The 20,952-nt window shown below is 42.9% G+C and overlaps 1 protein-coding gene across 1 annotated transcript in view; it reads left to right on the top strand.

Annotated features, from left to right (window-relative positions):
- DPY19L1 (dpy-19 like C-mannosyltransferase 1) overlaps positions 1-19,687 on the top strand; it is a 63,499-nt gene extending 43,812 nt beyond the window's left edge. Inside the window, exons 14-22 of the mRNA XM_081147438.1 lie at positions 616-717; positions 4,259-4,330; positions 6,147-6,196; positions 7,991-8,015; positions 8,948-9,067; positions 10,374-10,548; positions 11,250-11,349; positions 12,446-12,571; positions 17,036-19,687. Of these exons, the coding sequence (XP_081003564.1) occupies positions 616-717; positions 4,259-4,330; positions 6,147-6,196; positions 7,991-8,015; positions 8,948-9,067; positions 10,374-10,548; positions 11,250-11,349; positions 12,446-12,571; positions 17,036-17,192 (927 nt within the window). The 3' untranslated portion in view covers positions 17,193-19,687. The remainder of the gene's footprint in view (positions 1-615; positions 718-4,258; positions 4,331-6,146; positions 6,197-7,990; positions 8,016-8,947; positions 9,068-10,373; positions 10,549-11,249; positions 11,350-12,445; positions 12,572-17,035) is intronic.
- Positions 19,688-20,952: the final 1,265 nt, after the last annotated feature.

Raw genomic sequence — 20,952 nt, 5'->3', positions numbered from 1 at the left:
GGATTTGTTTTCGTTGTCATTTCCCCCCTTTTCTTGGTTCTTCCTTTGTTAGTAATGAACTGAGAGTCTGACATCTGTCTCCTTTAAATGAAAATGGCTTTGTTGGGGGGTGAGGTGATGTGAGGGAGAGCTCTTGGTGGCGTGCAGGTTACACAGGTGGCGATTGTCGGTGGAAAGGTGCATGCTAGTCCAAGCCCACCCGTTTTCTGCTTCTTCTCCCCCTTTTTAGAAACCTGAGTTAATGTTTCCTTTACTCTGTCGCATTGTCCTTCTGTGAGTGACAGGTGTGTTACAAGGCCTGGTAGGCTCCAGCAGAGAAGGTGGTGTGTAGTATTTTGCACCAGGGTTAGCACACTGAGGGGGGGAAACCCAGGGGTAAAGACTTGGGTTTGTTGACGATCGACCCTGAAACCAGGGTATGCTGGAGCTGTCACCTGTCGTCAAGGAAGAGAGAGCTGAAGTCAGAGGGCAGGCACTTTGCTGTCTATCAGAAGCTCGCTGTGTGGGAACTGAGCTCTAATGCAGTGATCACCATTTTTAGGTGATATTGAGATTAAAAGGAATTATTACAGTACATGGTGTAATCTAATGGTGCCTCGTTTTATTCTTTACTAGGCTCATATTGGCAACTTGCTAACATCAAAATTCTTCAGTTACAAGGATTTCGATACTCTGTTGTATACCTGTGCAGCCGAGTTTGACTTCATGGAAAAGGAGGTAAGAGATGGTTTCTAGTCTTTCCCCTTAGGTTTTGGTTCATTCATTTTTCAGGAAGGGTATCCCTGTTATTTTTCCTCTGTCCTCTGTGCCGCTAAGTTTGAAGGAAAGGCAAACCTGGCAGCTCAGAGGAAGTGGTTCTTATTCACATTGGCATGGCTCCTGAAATACATGGTCCTCTCTCATTTCATACTGTGGAGCCCGCATTCCCCCAGCAGTGTCTGGATGAGTAAACAGCACTTCACGCGGCCTGTTTTCAGGTGTAGCATTAGTCCTGTGAGCTCAGCTCTTACCCTGCTTTTGCTCTGTGGTGTGTGTTTGAGTGATCTCATTGCTTTGAAGTGTGATCAAGTACAAGTTTCTTATTCCACATCAAGTTTCTGTTAAACTGCACTCAGATATTTATAAGGAAACCAGAGGGTGGTGGAGGGGATTGTGAGGTGAGCCTGCACTGCTATACCTAATGTTTTTGAGCAAGTGACTCCCCTTCTTTGTGTCATAGCTACTAATTTATACTGGCACACTACAGACAGATGCCGTGAGCACAGACTGAGGTACATTGCAAAGTACTTTGCTGTTTTAATGATATTTCATAGAAAATATTATTTTCAGTACTTGAGGAGCTAGTTTGATTCAATAGACATGCATATATGTATCTTTATACACCACCCATGTGGCCCTCATTTATGATGATATTTATTATCTGTGAAACATGTTTTTTTAGAGCTGTGTGTGGATGTATTAAACTGGCCAGCAGTGCTCTGTTGATGCCTTCCTCTCCCTTTGTTCTCCCCGTGCTAGCCGTGTCCTGAGCTACAGACCCGTGGATGGGAGCGTCCTACACTGCGCGGTCTAAACAGAGCTGGTTTAGACCGTGCAGTGTAGGGCACTCCCATCCACGGGTATGTAGTTAACGTGAAATGAAGAGAGCACACAGATGAATGGAAAAAGATGTATTATTTCATGAATATTCATGAAAATTGTATTTGGGGTGGGGAGTCAGTTCAAAGCTTTGTATCACATTATACACCAAACTTTATTTCATGTGCTAAAAATAAACTTGAGAGACATTTCCATAAACATTAACTTCATTTTTAATGAGCATAATACCAGTGCAAAACACACATGAGAATGATTAATAGATTTGTGTGCATGAAACTTAAAACATCTGTACAATAAATATTGTAAAAATCAAAAAGCAGATGACTGACTGGCATGATTCTTGCCATAAATACAAGTGAAACTACAGATTAATGTAATTTTAAATTACATTAAATTGTTTAAATCAATAAAAAATTTATCAAGAACTCTCACCCTTCCCCCACCACCAAAAACACATCCCCATCCTGCATGCATGTGCAGAAATGGGTGAAAGATATGAACAGGCAATACATTGGGGAGGAAATGCTGGCAACTGATTAAAGTGTGAAATTACCTTCTTTGTTTTTTCTGCATTTTCCAGTTTTTACAATGAGTATATATAACCCATTATATATGCTTAGAATAAAATCAAGAATTATAAAGAAATATTAAGATAAAATAACTGGTAATTAGACTAGAACACACTGTACACGCACACCTCTCTCACCATGTGGCATATTTCCTTTGCATCTGTTTTGTGTGTACACACTCTCTGGTATATCTTGGGTATTGAGGAAGCTTTATAATTTTGTTTTATATTAATACTTTTATATATTAACCTTAGTCCCTTCTGTTGGTTTCCTCCTGAGGGTTTACTGAACGTAGCTAGTCTCTTCTTGCCCCCTCTCCCTTACTTCTCACCCATTTCTCATTTATTGTGATGCTGTCATCAGTGAGATTCTTTTACTTCCTGCATACTCTTCCCCATCTCACCCCATTTTTAAGATTCCCATGGTATCTTCATTGTCAGAATATATAAACCACTCATACTATTCTGTCACCTCTATTTCCCTGTCATTGTCATAGTTGGGTAGGTCAGTGTTTTGTTTTTTATTGAATTTATTGGGATAATAAACTTTATTAACTTTATTGGTTAATAAAGTTTACATAGGTTTCAGGTGTACAATTTACAATACATCATCTGCATATTATGTTGTATTTTCACCACCCCAAGTCAAGTCTCCTTCCATCACCCTTGGTAGGTCATTGTCACCATGAAGCCCCTCCCACTGTTTCTTGGCTGTGTGAAGCTTATCTCCAGTGGGTTCGTAGGAAGGGCTCATGGAAACAGTAATCCTGAGTGTTTGTATGTTCAAAACATTTTATAAATGGCTTTTATACATGACTGTCTGGTTATCTAGATGTAAGTCTGACTCATGTATCTTGTCTTGAGTATCATAAGTTACTCTACTGTCATCTGGTCTGAAGTATCTTTCAAAGTCTGATGTTAATTTGATTTTCTTTGAAAGAGAAATATTTAAAAATATCTTTTAAACTGTTGGAATATCATGTTAAAATTTTTTGAACACTTTGTTAAATTGTGTTAAATACTTTTAACACAGTTGTGATGGATTGTCTTTTTAAGGTAGGTACCTGTATCTTACAACTTTTGTTACATTTGTTATTAGCAAATATCTAATTTTTAAAATATTAAAAGTTTTAGTTATATGATTTTTGCTAGATTAAGACATAATTTAGAATTCACAAAATAAATATATTTATATATTTTAAAATATTAAGTACTATGCAAATGTTTATACAGGCAAGTAGTAAGATAAAAACATAAAAATTCTCTTACTAGGACTTCCAGCTCATGAAGTATGCATTTTGTGTAATTATCAAAATTATTCATCTCCTGCACAATAAGTGAGAAAAATTGGACTGAGGGAAAAATCAGAAAAGGCTACACAGTATATACTTTGTAGAATTAAAATGTACCAGTATTTTTAATACAGTTGAAGCTAGATTTCTCTTTATAAACATAATAGGGAAAGTGTACATTATTTGACTCAAAAGTACAGAATTGTTTTATGAGGGAAGGTGCTGGTAATAAGCAAATCAATCACAGTTTATAAACTTCAAGTTCAGGATTGTATAAGACTGTGACCTCAAATTATTGAGAAGTGTGTAGGATTACAATGTGCCGTGCTTTGTTAATTAAGTTTTTTCTATAGTTTTTTTCTCTGTTACTAAAGAAAAATGCCAAAATCTTTTTTTTTATTCTTGTAAACATTGGGCATTGTGTGTGTTCATGGTTAAGATTTTTATTCCCTACCGAATGTACAGGGAAAGCTAATGCCATTTGAAGGAGCTCTGCTGACTGTAGGTGAATATTAAGTTGGGTCCTCTAGTTAGGGAGTCGTGTGCAAAAGGTGTAATCTCTAGTCACATTTTACACTTACACGTGTTGAGGACTGTATCTGTTAGTGTTTTCAACTCGTCATTTGGGGAGGTTTGTTTCTATGGAAACCCATCTTCGTTTTTATGATGGGAGTCCGTGGTTAGAGTGGACCCTAGCTGGTGCACGCTCATGCTTCCATTCACTTGGTTCATTATTTGAAATGAAATGTTGTCTGTTCAAAATAACACTTTCCTCTAACAGAACATCTCTGAATTTCAGACTCCCCTGAGGTACACAAAGACACTGTTGCTTCCAGTGGTTCTCGTCGTGTTTATTGCGATTGTCAGAAAGGTATGTCTGCCGCATGAGAGCTCTTTCCTACAATAGAACATTTTCCTGTTTCTACGTAGGGGTCATGGGTACTAGGCTACATGTTAATCCGACACAACATTTTGTATGGGCTTATTGAAACACATTTTCTTACTAATAGCCATTGATGAACATTTACAAGCCTTGAAAGTATTCTGCTGTGTGCCAGCTTAAAATAAACATGGGAAAGGGTGGCTTAGGTTTTCATAGCCATGTATGTGAAAGACAAGACCAAAGAGATCTTACTGACCCAGATACAATTGTTTTCACCTGTGTAAATTATTACTGACTTGCTTTTAACTTTTATGTAGTATTTCCCTGAAATATTTAATATATGCCTTTCTAAGTCAGCTGTGCAGTGCTCACTAACTCCTGGGTCGAATTTATTATTAATCAAATGGAATACATAGAATATTAACAATATATTACTAAACTCAATAAAATGGTTATCTAACTTCGCCTTGATAATGAAACTCTAAGCCCAGATGTAAATCGGGGCAGGGAAGTTGCAGCCTTGAGCAGAGAGTGGGTGTGATGGGCTCTCTTTTCTCTTTTAAGAGTTGGTGAACTTAACTGTAGGCATTTTAAGAGAATGAATTGAGATTAATCTGTAATAGAAAAATAGATGGTAGACCCTGAAAGTTTTCTGATCTGTAGCTAGTGATTGCTGTTTTAACACAGTGTGGCATGCTTGTAGAATATTCTGTACCATAATCATCATTCACGTTATGTATTTGTACTTTCCCTGAAACATTTCACTTGCATTATTTCAGTTGGTGGTTCCACAGCCCTGTGAGGTAGGCAGATGTTATTGTCCCCATTTGGACAGATGCAGAATTGGAAGATCAGAGAGGTTGTACCAGCCTCACATCTCGAGACGTCCACTGAAAAGCTAGGGAGGAGCGAGAATCAGACTGTGCCCCTTCCCTGCTCCCCGGGCGCTGCGCCGTAGTCAGCTCTCCAGCCTCGCAGCCCTTTTCACATCTAATCAGTTTGCAGTTAGTCACTTTCTGCTGAACACCGGGCTCTGCTCCCTTTGCACTGCGCATACTTTATGTGGGTCTGCACCCAGAGGAAATAGGCAATACTAGATGTTGGCAATCCAGAGTGCATTAGAAAGACAGCCAGCTGGGCGGCAGCAGACGACAAAAACGATGAGATCGGGTTAAGGAAGCAGGGATGTTTGATTCAAGAAGAAAAATTCGAGTGGAAAGAGGATCATTATTTTCACATATTTAAAAGCCTGCGACTTGGAAAGAAGGTTACATTCATTTCAGCTCCTTAGAATTGTGGCCAGTTCCAGGAGGTAGGATCAGCCCCAGTCAGCAGTGTCATAGCGGACGTGGTCCCAGGGGTAGCATTTCAGATCAGATGGCCTCCCAGTGACTGCTGAATGTGAAAACACAGTTCTCAGCCACGTGTGTCTGTAATTAAGGGGGGACCTTGCCAGCAGCCTCAGAGGGCGGAAGTGCCTGAGTGAATTGGGAGCCAGAGGTCTGGTTTGAAGACCCAGTGAGGCTTTGCCACCTTCTGGGAGGTTATTTCATCCATCCGAGGCTATTGCTCGTTTACAAAATGAGGACAGTGACATCTGCCTGCATGGGGTTATTGGGTGTTAGTTACGCTCAAGAACTGTGCAAATGTAAAATCATGTTGTTGGAATTATTACTTTAATAATAATAAGTTATCTCTTATCTTCATGCTTATATTTAAGTAAAAGTTTGAAAGTTTAGAAGACACTTTAGTTAAAATTTTGCTTTTCCCAAATCAGCTAAAGCGTTTAAAAATCTATTTGCAGATTATTAGTGACATGTGGGGCGTCTTAACTAAACAGCAGACACATGTAAGGTAAGTATGTTGTTAATAATTTTCTTACTTCCTCCATTTATTATGAAGTAGATACTTCTAGTGTGTTAATTGTATAGTTCTGTGTTGCATACTTGACATTTGCTAATTGATGTTTTCGATGGTTACCTTCCCTTCTCTGCTTTTCTCTTTCATTTCTCACCTGTGCAGAGCTCAGCACATCACTTATTCACCCCAGGTCCTGTCCAGTCCAGCCCGACAGTAGCCATGCCCATGATCTATGCCAAAGGGACATAGCGTTGTGCTTCAGTTTAGCAGGGAAAATAGGATTCTGTTGATGGTTTTAGGACCAGTGGGCTGCCTTTTACGGGAAGAGCAGGGAAATCGAAAACTGGATCCATAACCTCACATTTTGTGCAAAATAAATTTCAGGTGGAACAAAGATTCAGATACAGAAAAAGAAAAAAAATGAAACCTCAAAATTAACCAAGAGATTATTTGTATAATTTTAGGATTAGAGAGGCCTTGTTAAGTCTGACATAAAAACCTATAAGCTAGAAGAAAAGATGACAAGGTTGACCAGGTACATAGTATGGTTTGGTAAGATACTATAAGCATTGCTCAAAGAAAACAAATTGGGGGACATATTTGTAACATATGACAAAGGACTAATCACTATCATATATAAAGAATTTTGATACATTAGTAAGAAAAACATTAAAAACGCATTAGGAAGATGAGTGAATACAAACAGGCCACTGGAAGACAGATAAATTACCCTTTCCCTTCCCCACTACACTCCTGTCCCGTGGGCCTCCTTTCTGCTCTTGGAACTGTGGCAAGTAGTTCAGCCATGGTTGTGCCCAAGCCCATACCTGTCCCCCTCCCACTCCCTCCACTCGTCTCACAGCCTGGCTCTTTGCATGGCCAGCTCCTTTAATCCTTACCTGAATGTCACCTCCTTCAGGAAGCCCTCCCTGACCATCATTCCTGAGTAGGTTCCTTGTCTCCTAGCTTGTTACCCTTCACCATCATACCCTTTATGTTTCTCTCGGCATTTATCACCATGTATGCTTACACACCGTGTCTCCTGGAGTTGGCTGTGCTCAGCAGAACACAGAGGGCCTGTGCTTTAACCAGCACTTCTCCCCGTACCCCTGCATCCCCTAAATATGCTCACAGGAACGCAATGCAGAGACAGTGGCACAGAGATGCCCACGGTGGTGGTGTGCACAGCGTGGGCAATGGGAACAGCCATAGTGGCCACTAGTAAGGGGTTGGTTTAATTATGACCCAGCCATAGATGGGATGCCGGCCATCCTCATGGAAGTATTCCCACCACACATCATTGAATGCAGAAGTTACAGATAGTATATAGGATGACCCCTTTTGTTTAAATAGGAAGATTGGGCATGTTTACTTGTATGTAGGAAGGGTCAGGAAGGGTTAGACCTGTAGCGGTTGAGAACATGGGATTGGAGGGTGGAGAAAAGGACGTTTCAGTTCTACTTCCTTTCAGTGTCTCTCAGTCCTGCTCTGCAGGGATGTCACCAGGGAGGTGTCCCACTCACCTGGGTGCCTTTCCTGGGCCTAATTAAGGTCCATATCGTCAAAGCTACAGCATGTGCAGCGTTGCCACTTCTTTCCTATAAACTGTCTTAAAAGATCATAGCACCGGTTTTGGTTTATAACTTTTAGTTATTTTGATTTACATATATGTGTCCTGAGGGAATATTACAGAAGCTGTAAAACTCGTATTTGTAAGATAAAAATGCAAGTAATTTAAGTTAGTGCTTCCACAGTGATTTAATAGAAGTATTTCTTTTTCCATTTCAGAAAACACCAGTTTGATCATGGAGAGGTAAAAACTTAATGTTACTGAAATGTACCTTATTTTAATGTTGGTATATGTTTGGACTTTACGTGCTAGTTCCAGCTTCTAAGTTTATTAGTAAAGTCACTAATCATCTTCAGAACAGGCCTGCGTGTGTTTTTAGGAGAGGACTACAAACGTGACTGTTCATTTGTTGGGTAGGAAACTCGCTTGGTCCCCTCCGATCATCCTCACAGCAATAGCAGTTTATTTCTGGAGCCCGCTCGGAGGCGTAGGGAATGTCCTCTGCAAGATTGGAGGTTACTTTCCTCTCTGCTCGCCTCGCCTGGGGCTCTGGAGATGCGACTGGTTGTTACTCCCAGCTCCTGGTGATTCTGCCTGGTGTTTTTTTTCTTTCTTTCTCTTCCTTTTAAATTGATGTATAATTGACATGTAACATTATATTATAGTTTCAGGTACAACACATAATGATCAAATGTGTATACATTGGGAAACGATCACCACAATGAGTCTAGTTAACATCTGTCGCCATTCTTAGTTATAAAAATTACTGTTTTTTCCTTCTGTTGAGGATTTTTAGGATCTACTCTCTTAGCACAAGCGTGGTGACTGTAGTTAATAATGCTGTGTTGCATATTTCAACCTGGTTCTGGGGTCTTGAACAGCAGCTGTTTCTGGTCACCACCCTCCGCCTGGCCCGGGTGCATGAGGCAGATTCAGAAACTCGGACTTTATTCACTGCAGGCGCGACCCTGAGCACAATTCTAGAACATTGGCCTAGTGATTTAGGTTTAGCCCTCTAATAAAGCGGAGAAGGTGGAAAGTGAATTTCAAGACTTGTTTATTTTGGAAATTAAAGTCTTGTTCCTGAGAAACTGCCCTTTTCTATGTATTGACCATTGTAACGATGTGTTCTTAAACCGCATGGACAGTAGGAGTGGAAACTCTCTTTCTTGCAGCTGGTTTACCACGCACTGCAGCTGGTAGCGTATGCAGCCCTCGGCGTTCTCATCATGCGACTGAAGCTCTTTTTGACACCACACATGTGCGTTATGGCTTCTTTAATCTGCTCGAGGCAGGTAAGGTGGTGGCATGTGGGCGTTAGCACTGCCTTTGTTACTGGGGGACCCTAAAGTAATATTGAATTACCCAGAGTTCAAATGATTATCATTGAAGTTCTTCATGGCTTTGTACTAATTATTCCTAGAAAGTCAGCTGATCATTTTCTATCTTCTAACTTCTAGAATAGTCCTTGATGAACAACAGTCAGTGCAGAGAATTCGTGGTTACTACAGATGTTGATAGAAAGCAGAGCTTAATTGTAGAAATAATGTTTTTGTTTTGACATTCATATCACAAAGAGTTCTAACAATTGATTTCAAGTGATAAGTACTTTCAGATTATATGTTCTTTCAGTATTGAGATTTAAATTTGTTTTCGTTGACTCTACTCGTGCATAGAGATGTATACTCGATTTTAGTACTGTACTTTTTAAAACTGAGCTGAAGCCCTGTTGGGTCTTGGCTGCTTGCTTTCCTGGATACCTGCCTCTGTGCTCAGAATTCATAGATTTATGTTTCCACATTGTCACCTTTTCATCAATCAAGTAGCCCAGGTGCAACAGCAGTACCTCTCCTAAACTCTTCGCTATTTACTGAGCATCTGAACCACGCTCTAGGGTTGAGGGTAGAGTGGTGTATGTGTCCTCATGGATTAGCCTTTAGGAGAAAACGGTAGAGATAGCATGTCACTATGGAGAGGGGACTGTCTGCGTATGGAAAGGACCAGCCAGCCTCAAGGTTCCCAGGCAGAACATTGTTAAGTTAGGGAGGCACTGCCTTCTGGAGGCTGATCGCGGAGGAGACTACTGTTTCTGGTCCCTCCAGCCCTGACAGGAAAGGAGGCTGGTTGGAAGCTTGTCCCTTCAGTCCCACCCGCAGTGTGACTGGCGACCATAGATGCTCCAGGCGGACCTCACAGGGTGGGAGCTCCACGTGCACGGCCCACACTGATAAGGACCCTACCGATAGCTCCATGCTCTGCAGTGGCTTTTTAATCTTTATAATCTTCAAATAAGAGCCCCCTATTTTCATTTTGCCATGGACCTGGCAAATTCTGTAGTGGGGGGGCCTAGCCTGGCCTGACTCTGGGAGTAGAGAGAGCAAGTTGAGAGAAGAGCTGCTTAAATCACGGCCCTCCTGTGTGAGGGCTGGTGGTAGAAGCCTTCTGGTTCCTGGGGTCTTTGTCTCGGGAACTTTTCCGTGGGGTAATTAATGCTTTAGCTGGTACTCTGGGGGAGGTGGTGGTTCTCTGGAAAGAACTTTTGCTCCCTGGATACATGCTGCTTTCTAACAGTGAACTCCAATGTGTCTGACTTGGTTTCAGCTCTTCGGATGGCTCCTTTGCAGAGTGCATCCTGGTGCTGTTTTCTTTGCTCTGTTAGCAGCAATGTCAATACAAGGTTCAGCCAATCTACAAGCCCAGTGGAATATTGTGGGTGAATTCAGCAACTTGCCACAAGAAGAACTTATAGAGTGGATCAAATACAGCACCAAACCAGGTAAAAAAGTACTTTAGGTGGTGTTTTTCTCAAATTTGCATGCCACTGCAAAGTCCTAAACCCGAGTAACTAACTGCCAGTAAATAGTCTTACTGTTTCTAATCCATCAGTGCTGCTTCCAGATTATCCAGGAGAGAGATGTCTGTCTTTCTTAAGTGGTTTGCAAAGGAAATGCTGTGCATATTTTCTTAGTAATTAAATTTTGCCAATTTCCATAATTCTAATTTTTTCAGTTTTACATGCTACAATTTAAAATAATTTTTAATGATTATTTTCTTAATGAATTTTTAATCTCAGTCCTTCAAATTCCTTTTTGAAATGAACTGATGGAATCTTCATGTTTAAAGAGAGGGTTTTTTTTTGTTATTTCAGTATCAAATGACTGAATATTAAATCATCTTCAGGATTTTTTGGTGCTATAAAAATTTCTTAGCCAGTTTGGTACTACTTTCCTAGAATCAGGAAAGACAGCCAAGATGTTTAAAATAAGTGAAACACAAAAATTCTCAGTAGTGAGATGATGAGGCTGGGTCTTCCAAGGAGAGTAGTTTACCGAGCTTGGTTGCTGCTTTATGAGCCATTGGACTTTATTTGGGTTCTGCTGCAGAGCCTTTAAATCCCACCCCTCTGGGTGCAGCCTGATCAGCTGGGCCCAGCTTCTTGGAGTCGAGTGTCATCCTAAGACGTTGTCCTGCTTGCAGATGCGGTGTTTGCGGGTGCCATGCCCACGATGGCGAGTGTGAAACTCTCCGCGCTCCGGCCCGTGGTGAACCATCCGCACTATGAAGATGCAGGCTTGAGGTGAGTACACGATTCTCACGTCGAAAACACATTTCTCATACAAATAGTGCAGGAACTGGCCAAATAACAAGGAGGGTTTCAAAAAGGGTGTGGTGAGCTGGGACTGACAGAGCTGGGGAGCAGTGCTGAACAAGGTGCTGAGTTAGATAAAAGTGTAAGGACCCGTGGGGTGGCACACCACCAGCCTCTGGGGTTATCTTCTCCACCAGGCATTCCAAGAACTCACGGCGAGTCACTTCCCAGTAGGGTGTCGGCTCCCAAATATGCTGGTTATTAGTCATCCTTGGCCTCGGGTTCCCCAGAGAATCAGTAGCCTGTAGTTTCTAGGAAGGTTTTCTTATGGGCTGTTTTCCTTGAATTCTCAGGAGTCAGTTGAAATTCAATCCCATTCAAAGGGTTTTATTCTGGTTTTCACCAGTATAACCTATAAGAATGATTTTGTTTGCTGTTTCTTACTATTTTTTTTCTTAAACACATAGAGTATGTTCTCTTTGAAAAGGAAATAGATTTCATTTTTGTGCAATTTCTACAGGAGGTCAGGTGATTAATTTCCTAAGGGACTGGGTGAATCCTAGTAATACATTCTTTTGTCTAACAGTGGGACATATATTTTATAAATAAAAAGCTTTTTCGTTTAAAAAAATTTAGTTCCCACAAGCTAATTTCCAGAGCAGTTATGTTGAATAAATTTAGCTTTTAAAAAACCTGGGAATAAAGTGGAGAGCCATTGAAGGCTAACTTGATGGTATCAAAGCTGGGGCTATGCAGCTTTGAAGAAGCCTCCTGATAGTGTTTGTGTAGCTCATCCCGTCCACACACACGTCTCTTTACTCTTCCTTGTGAGAGAGTGATGAAGAATTTAAAACAAAAACAAGCAAACAGACAAAAAGCATAAGCATGGGGGCCCCTGCTCCCAGGACGCCCGCGCCGCCACTCCACCCTCTCCTCCGGCCCCCGCCCGGCGCCCGGCGTGGCTCCTGTGAGCCCTGACCGATCTTCTGTGCTGTCTTCTAGTCCCATTCATGCCGTCTTCCAGACAGATTGACTGCATCCTTTTAATCTTGACAACCTTCTGCCTAATTATTTTTCTTTAAAGGGCCAGAACAAAAATAGTATACTCAATGTACAGTCGAAAAGCAGCTGAGGAAGTGAAGCGAGAACTGATCAAGTTACAAGTGAATTATTACATCCTGGAAGAGTCGTGGTGTGTCAGAAGGTCCAAGTGAGTATTCGGCACGGGTAACGCTTCCTAGTCATAAGACATGAAAAGTTAATTCAGTCTCGTGGACAAGCACTTTGTTAAGTCGCTTTATTTGACTTGAAGTTGTTTTCTTTCCTAGTCATTACGAATACCTGTTTCTTTTATAATGGTTTGCTTATGTTCACTTCCTTAAAGGTTTTTTTATAGGCATTTACTGATAATTTCCCAAATGATTCATATTTGCCTGTGATAGTTTTTCAATCTTTTATTTCAAGTTGGATTTGTTTTCTTTAAAAGACTTGCAGAGTCTGAGACCAGATAGTGGAGAGTGTCATTGTAATGAGAGCATATGGGTAGTGCAGGGATGGGGTGGGGAGAGCCTTTTTTTGTCCCTGCACCACCCCACATACTGTGATGAACGGGAGCCTCCCAATGTCAGCTTAGACTGAAACTTCTCTCTTGTTTCACATCTTATTTGAGTGGGAAAATAACTAACTTTACTCTGACCCCTATGCTCTTGGGTTTATAGATTTAAAAAAATATCTACTTTCACAGAGGTGTTCATGAAGCAGAGTATAGTAGCAGGAGTTAGTAAGACCTTCAGAGCTAAAGTGAGCTCCCAGTGGGCGGTTGAGTTGCACCTGGGTGAGAGGCAGCAGGTGACGGCAGCTTGCTGTTGAAGTACCAAAGCTTTGGCTCCGGGAGGATCACGGACATGAGCAATTTCATCAGAAATCAAGGATATTTTATGGGATCTACTGTTTTATTCTCATTGCTCTTCAACTAAACAGAAGCCTTCAGGAGATGGCTGTGTCTACGGCTTAATCATACCTACTCACTGTGCATTTCAGTGATGCACGAGGGTGTTAAGACAAACTAATTAGGTGTTGACTCAGGAGTAAAAACAGCTCTGGGACAGTTTATCAACATTGCCCACCAGGAAACTTGAACAGTTGTTGATGGTTGAACGGTTTTTCTCTCAATATGTCACAAGTGACTTGAATTGAATCAGGATCTATAAGGTTATTGTTTTTAGAGTTAAAAATGCTTTGAGTCCTTTCGAACATAAGAATGTATATGAAATTCATATGTTCACCTTTAATTAACTTTGTCGAGTAAATTTAGGACAGAAAGTCATAGCTTCTGCCATAATTTATGAGGACATTGTAATAACCGGGTGGGGTGTGACCCCTGCATTCAGGAGCACTTGGTTTCTTGGTGGGGATTTCCACCTGCCCTGGGGTCTGCTTTGTCATGTTGGCCCTCACTCGCCCTTGTCATGTTTGTTCCAACAGAAAAGGAGGGAGGCAGTGAAGGAAATGACTTTCTCTAATCTGTTACCCCACTCAGTTACCAAAACAACACTCTCCATCTACTGCCAGATTTCAGCCAGACTGATGATCAGTCTCAGGGAACCTTAGGCAGGTGGACTCTGCTTAGTCCTTGAAACACACGTCGTGCTTTCCGTTCTCATAGGGAAGCAGACGGGGCGTTCAGAGAGGGGGGCGGGAAGAGGGACTGATACCTGGCGCCTGCCCTTGTAGTGGGAAGGACTGAGTTTCTTGGCAGGCTTTCCACCGGCACTGGGATCTTTCTTCTCTGTGCCCTCCCTCGCAGCTCAGCCGTGCCAGCCCGAGACCCCCCTGTGTCCCTGGAATGGAAACTAAAACAGGGAACCAGTGGGGAACGCACATAGGAGAGAGGGCAGAGGGACGAATATATGTCTAGTGTTTGGACCGTGCCCCACAGCACTTTGGTGAGCCTTAGATTATGTTATCCCATTTATAAGTGGCTTAATTGCATGGCTTGATGATTCCTTAATTATTCGACACCCTGTGTTCAAATACACGTCTGAAAATACAGTCCATGGAGAGTTATAGGTGAGCTTTTCATTAACTACTTTTATTCTCAGCGCTCTGCTTTCTTTCTCATTAATCCCAATAATACAGTCGACTGGAAATTAAAATACATGAATTCAGAAGAAAATTATTCAGGTTTTCACTAATGCTGTTTGAAGATGTAGCTGGCTGGCCTGGGGAAACTTCGGGAACTCTGATTAGGGACTAAAGGGTGTTTCACTTGGGCAGACAGGGCTCACACAGGCGGCTCTGCCCTCTCTCTCTTCCTGAAAGCAGTTGAACTTGGGCGCTGGGCAGTGTTCTGCTTCCTGAGCATTCGCTCCCCGCTGCCATCGCTGGCAGTGTGCAACGGTTTGGCCTCGGCACGTGGGAGGAAATGAGAAGGTAGAAACCCCAAGCCCAGTCATGTCTTGTGTTCAGTGTTGGTAGAATCTGGTGTGAGCAGGGTGTGCCAGACTGGGCACCGAACACGCTTCACGGGACACTCTCTGGGAAAACCTCCTGTGGAGACAATTCTATGGAGGCGGCGTGAAAACCATGTAGCCCTTTGTCCTATCCAGAGTGCTGCTTCCAGACTTTTAGCTGGCGGAAAGAGAGATGCAGGAGTGCTGATGAAAAGGGAAACAATTAACATATCTATCCATGAGAGTGGTTACATGATGCACAGGAGTACTGGTGACAATGAAAAAGCATAAAGCAGGTCTATATGTAAGGAGATGGAAAATGGCCACGTTTTCTTGGCCCGGGAAGAGTCCCGCATCTCGCTTCTGTAAGCAGCCTGGAGCATGTGTGTGTGTAAGTGCGTCCGTGCCTGTATTTGTGTGCGTGTGTCTGAACGGAGATGAAAACGTTCTAGCAGAGGGGGTACTGGGCTGTTTACAGAAGTCACCTCTGAGGATGGCGCTGGAGGTGACAGTGACGTCCGTGTTTTTATTTTGATGGGTCTGTTTGACACTCTCTGGATGATTACTCACCTTTAAATAAAGATGCCACTGAAAGGAGGAAGGACTGCGTTCCTGTCCTGGCGCTGGCCCCTGGGAGAGGGCAGGGGAGGGGCTGCCACTGGGAATAAAGGGACTTGCTGGGAATGGTTTCTCTCTCTTAAGAGCGTGAAGCAACTGTGACAAAACATAAGTTGTCAGTGCTCTATAATTTCCCCTTGTATTTTTCTGGTGCAATTTTAAACTTCTCAGCACAAATAGGGAGTTGTGAACTTGCATTCACCTTTTCTGTTTTATTGATGCTCTGGGAGAGCCCAGGCCGCTTGTCCTCATGCCTGGATTCAGTGGCAGATCTGGCAAGAACCCTACAGGGAGGGTGGCGTGTACTTTCCAGTGCGTCGCTGCGGGATGTGCGCACCCCTTTGCTCTGCCATTGGTGAGGCTCAGCTCGATCACTGAAGTGCACCGCCACTCCCTGCAGCTTCACCCTTTTCCTCTCTCCTGCCTGCACGTGAGGCATTTCCTTAGCCACTTCATTCTGGCCTGAATCAGTCATTACCTTAGTGATTACAAATAACGAGGCTAATGGATTTGCCAGTAATGTGTCGCTTATTGATTAGTGGGTGTAAGCATGGATTTGATAGTAATTGGGCCAAGAGCTACTAGGCTATCTATATGGAAAAATTCAAGTTAAATCTCTACCTCACACCATACAGAAAAGTTAATTCCAGATGAGTCACTGGTCTGAATGTGCGACGCAAACCCTAAAACTTCCCTAGGAGAAGACATGGCGCACATGTTCACAGTAGTGCGGTGAGAAAGAACTCTTTAAACAAGACGTTAAATCAGCCCTAAAGAAAGGACCGGCACCTGGGAGTATAATCACATAAAAATCTTCAGTATATAAAAGCCAAAGAAAGAAAGAGGGCGGTGGGGAGGGGGAGAGAGAGAGAAATTGGAATTGGGAACCCTAGCAAAAGCCAACAATTCTAGATTTAAAATAAATGCTAGCGTTATCTCGAAGAACTTATTTGGTCAAATGTCACATAATATCAATTTTATTTCTACTATTCTTTAAAAAATATATTGCTTTCAAGATTTAATTATGTGTTCAGTTAAGATATGAGCTTAACACAACTTGATTTCCCTGAAGTTGGCTCATTCTGGAATATAGTTAATGGGAAGCTGCATAAATATGAACTAAATATATTTCCCAATTATAATCTTTAAAATTAATGTAATATACTACCTCTTACTATGTGCTGGGCACTATGCTAGCTGCAGTCTCTCTTAATCCTTTTATACTCAGCAGGGTTAGGGGTTTTTCCCGTTTTACAGATGTGGGGGTGAGGCCGAGTGAACTAGACAAATCCGCATTTTGGTAATTGGCTGAGGCAGAGTTTAACCAAGATCTCAGCCCATCTTCTGCAGTCCTGGAGTTTGTAGGTCTGTTTCTCTCTTTAGAATCACCTTTGCTGTGTTTACCTTGTTCTAAGGAGGACTTCAGGCTGTTTACACGAGTATAACTGTGATGGGAGTTTTCACAAACTAAGTTAAGTGGAGCAGGTGAAAGGAGGGCAGGTTATAAAGTGTGGGCTGGAGGGCAGGCTGTGAGGCGTGCGCCCTGCTTCATGCGCCCTTACGCGATGTGCCTCGGTGTCTCACCTGCGCGTGCATCCTTCCAGGCCCGGCTGCAGCATGCCTGAGATCTGGGACGTGGAAGACCCTGCTAACGCTGGGAAGCCGCCCTTGTGTAACCTCCTGGGGAAGGACTCGGAGCCCCACTTCACCACCGTGTTCCAGAACAGTGTTTACAAGGTCTTAGAAGTGATAGAGGAGTGACCGCCGCCTGCAGACAAGTGCAGCAGCAATGGTTTTAGTGTTTCCTAGTAACTCATGCCTTGTTTCTAACCAAATCCCAAAAACTTTTATGGGGAACTGTTTTCCAATAGGAAATGTTTTATTTGGTCAATTTGAATGTCATTCTGGTTGTAAAAATATGTATACCACTATCAATTGGTACTGTTTCAACGCACCCCTGAAAATTTGCTATGCAAATAAGTATGTGCTTATGTTTGACTTAAACGTTTGTGCTAAAATGAGCAAAGCTGCTTGTATACAAAATACAAAGGAGATATGAAAATACAGTCACAACTGAGCTACGTTTTATAGGGGCTGGTTTTACAGTTTATGGACTATCAATGCCCCTTGCCTTTGTTTCTGCCCCTTACTCTTGTCTTTGGGACATTCCAGTGATTAGCGTGAGCTCCTCAGTCCTGTTGGTCCCTGTCACCAAGAGTAGTGGGGCTGACAGGGGATTTGCTGTGTGGAATTGTCAGTTCAGTTCTCCTCTTCGTGCTCTTTCGTTCTGTGCTGCTCTTGTTAATGAAGCATTTTCTGCCCATTGTTACTCCAGACCCTTAGACCCAGTGGTCAGGTCCAAATTCTGCACCAGCCCACAGCGTGGTGTTAGCGTGTCTCCTTCCACCCCCTGCCCCCTCCCCCCAGCATTCTCTGTCAAATAGTGGTATTTACTCATTTAGTTTCTTATCAGGTACTTATTCTTGGTTAAAAAAATTTAATGGCAAGTGGGTATTTTCTCATTTTTAGTATTATTCAAATGTGTATATTTTAATACCTTTAAACCACTTTTAAAATTTTTCATGTTTAATTGTAGTTTTAAGGAAAACTATTTTGAACAACCTCAGATGTAATGCATCCAGAAGCTAATGTATATTTCTGTAAACAGAATTCACAGTGCACAGCAGACCGTAGTGTGTGGTAGTTTTTCTGTTACTGTTAAGATATACTAAAACATGACTAATTTTTCTGTCAAAAAGTAAATGAATAGTGATACATGAATGGAGTTTTTATATTTTACTTTGAAAATTGCCTGTCTTTAATAAGACAAAAAGCCTTAAGCCTTATAATTTTGGTTCTAAAAACCGTTTCAGTATGAGGAATGAATATACTCAGCCTTCCTATTTATTTTAATTTTGAAATTTTCTAAACCTGCTCTGAATTCCTAGTATGAATTTTTGTTCTCTAGAAGTTAAGTTGTGTAAAATGAGATTTTTCAAAACGGTGAATCCCTTATAGATCTGAGAAATGGTTTCAGGATTTTAAATTCTAAGCAAACAGGCCTCTGGTGGACTACACATTTAATTACAGCGCTCTCTCTATTAACCGCAGGCCTGGTAACCTCACTGTGGGTCGCCCCGAGTCCCCAGAGATGGCTTCAGTCCCACTCCTGGGAGCCCTGAGTCACTCTGGTCCTTCTGCCTCCGCACCGGAGCCCACGGCCAGCCTGGCCTGGGGAAGCTCTAGCTCAGAGCAGAGCGCGGAGTGCGCAGCCCCCGCGCGCCCCCGGCCCACCTGTCCAGCCCCCAAATTCTGTCAGTGTCTTTAGGTGCCTGCCCCCTCTTTGCCACTTGTTGGGTGACTTTTATTTCTTGGGGTTTTGCCAGTTTCAGGAAACGGGAACGTCCCAGGAGCTGCGGGTCCGGAGTGGAATTTGGGCGATGCGGCAACCATCCAGAAAAGGGGAAAGGGGGCGCCCGGGGTGGGAGGAGGGGAAGCGCACCCCGCTCTGTCTGCAGCTGCTTCCACCCAAATGTGGCAGTTTTTACATTCAGCGGTTCCAATTGTTTTTTTAAAATGGCACTTTTAAAGCTATTGTCTGTTCTTCCCACCCTACAGTAACTTCCTTTCTAATAAGTTCACGTGTAATGGTTGGACATTAAAATACTGTGATAACTGTTTCTGTGCTGGGAAAGGGTAAAAGTAGTCCAACCTGTTTTATTTCAGAAGGTCACTGGTACCGGGACTTGTTCATGTGGCTCCCAGCAAGCTCTGATCCTGCTGGGGCCGGGTGGTATAGACGGGCCTCGGGCTGCGCTTGCTGCACTCGGTCTCGGTCACGCCCGGCAGCAGCCAGTGCTGCAGATTATAAATCTCTTTTATGTAACATGGCCACCATAGTAGGTTTGATAAATGTGACAACACAGTATTAAAGCTCAGTATTTTATGCATTTTTTGGCATTTAAAAATGTTTTTCCTTTAGTGTGAGGAAGGTAAGGATGGGCAAGGAGGCAATAAGACAGCTGTTGCTATGACGTGAAAAAACAAAGTTGGGGCAGTATTTCTATAAAAAGACAAGCCTCTAACCAAGCTTAGCAGAGAAAGTGAGGTGTTAGAGAAAGGCAGTGATACTAAGACAATGAGAGGATGCGCCAGGAATAAAGTGACATTACCTAGGAGTATTGTATTTTTATGAATTTTATGCCGGGTGTTTACATGTGCTATGTATGTTCAATAAAAAAGATCGTGAAAATATGGAGAGTGGTTTTTAATTGTTATTTTCACTTCCACCTTGACTGTGACCGTGTTGTGTAGTCAGAGGACCGCGGGCTGGTCTGTGGCCGAGCGCAGTCCCGAGCGGTCCTGGCCATGGGGCTTGGGCGCTGCTTCGTTGTCTTGGTCGCTGGTGGGTGGGTGCTGGGGCTCCCCGCACCTTTCCCACATCTGTGGCATTACACACTTACATCACTTTATCACTTACATCAAGGGGCACAATCACTCTTTAAAGCCATATTTTGGGGATAACCCCAGAGTTGCTGAAAGCTTTTTCTCACACATTAACTCATGATTTGGTCTCATGATGTTTCCTAAGTCAAACCTCCATGGTTTTGCTTGTTACAAGCATCGGCTTTATGTTTTTTCTGTCTGGAGGAAAGATGGGTTAGGTTAGTTCACGCCTGCACAATTAATTTCTATGCATAGTGACACCTTCATTCTCTAAGGTCTCTGGGGAATGACATGTTGTAACAGTGACTCAAATTTAGCGCATGTCAGAATCCCCCGAGGGCTCACTGAACCCAGGCTGCTGCCCCACTGCAGAGGTTCTGATTCCCTGGGCCCAGGATGCTGCTGAGGCCTGAATGTGTTTCCCCCAATTCACAGGTTGAAATCCTAACCCCTAATGAGATTGTATTAGGAGGTGGGGGTCTTTGGGTGTTGATTAGGTTCTGGGGTGGAGCCCACGTGAAAGGGATTAGTGCTCTTCTGAAAAAGGAGGTGCGAGAAAGCTCCTGGCCCCTTCTGCTGTGTGGTCACAGTTACATAAAGCGCTGGGAAGCAGGCTCTCACCGGACGCTGTATCAGCTGGATCTTGGATTCCCAGCCTCCAGAACTGTAAGAATGGATTTCTTTTGTTTATAAGATATCCGGTCTAGCATTTTGTTACAGTAGCTCCAACGGGCTAAGACAGGTGTGGCCCCAGAGTTTGCATTTCTAACCCTGTCCAGGTAATGCTGATGCTGTTAATCCAGGGGCCGTATTTGAGAACCACACTCTAATGAATGGGAAGAGTCGCTGGAAGAATGGCCCCTAGGGCGCGCCCCATTCGTGACAGCACTTATCCCACCCACTGGGACAGGCTGGAGGGTCCCTATAGTGGGAACAGTCTTGCAGAGTCCCTCTGGCCTCTTAGGGGACGTTCCTCCAATGGAACTTGCAAGGAGCGGAGAATGGATACGGTCATTTTTAACCAGAGCCTCAGTTCAGCTTACTTGAAACGAGACTGGGCTTGGACCCGTTTCTT

The sequence above is a fragment of the Miniopterus schreibersii genome, assembly GCF_964146895.1.
Source record: "Miniopterus schreibersii genome assembly, chromosome: 9".
Lineage (NCBI taxonomy): Eukaryota > Metazoa > Chordata > Mammalia > Chiroptera > Miniopteridae > Miniopterus > Miniopterus schreibersii.
This window is presented reverse-complemented; position numbering and strand designations above follow the sequence as displayed.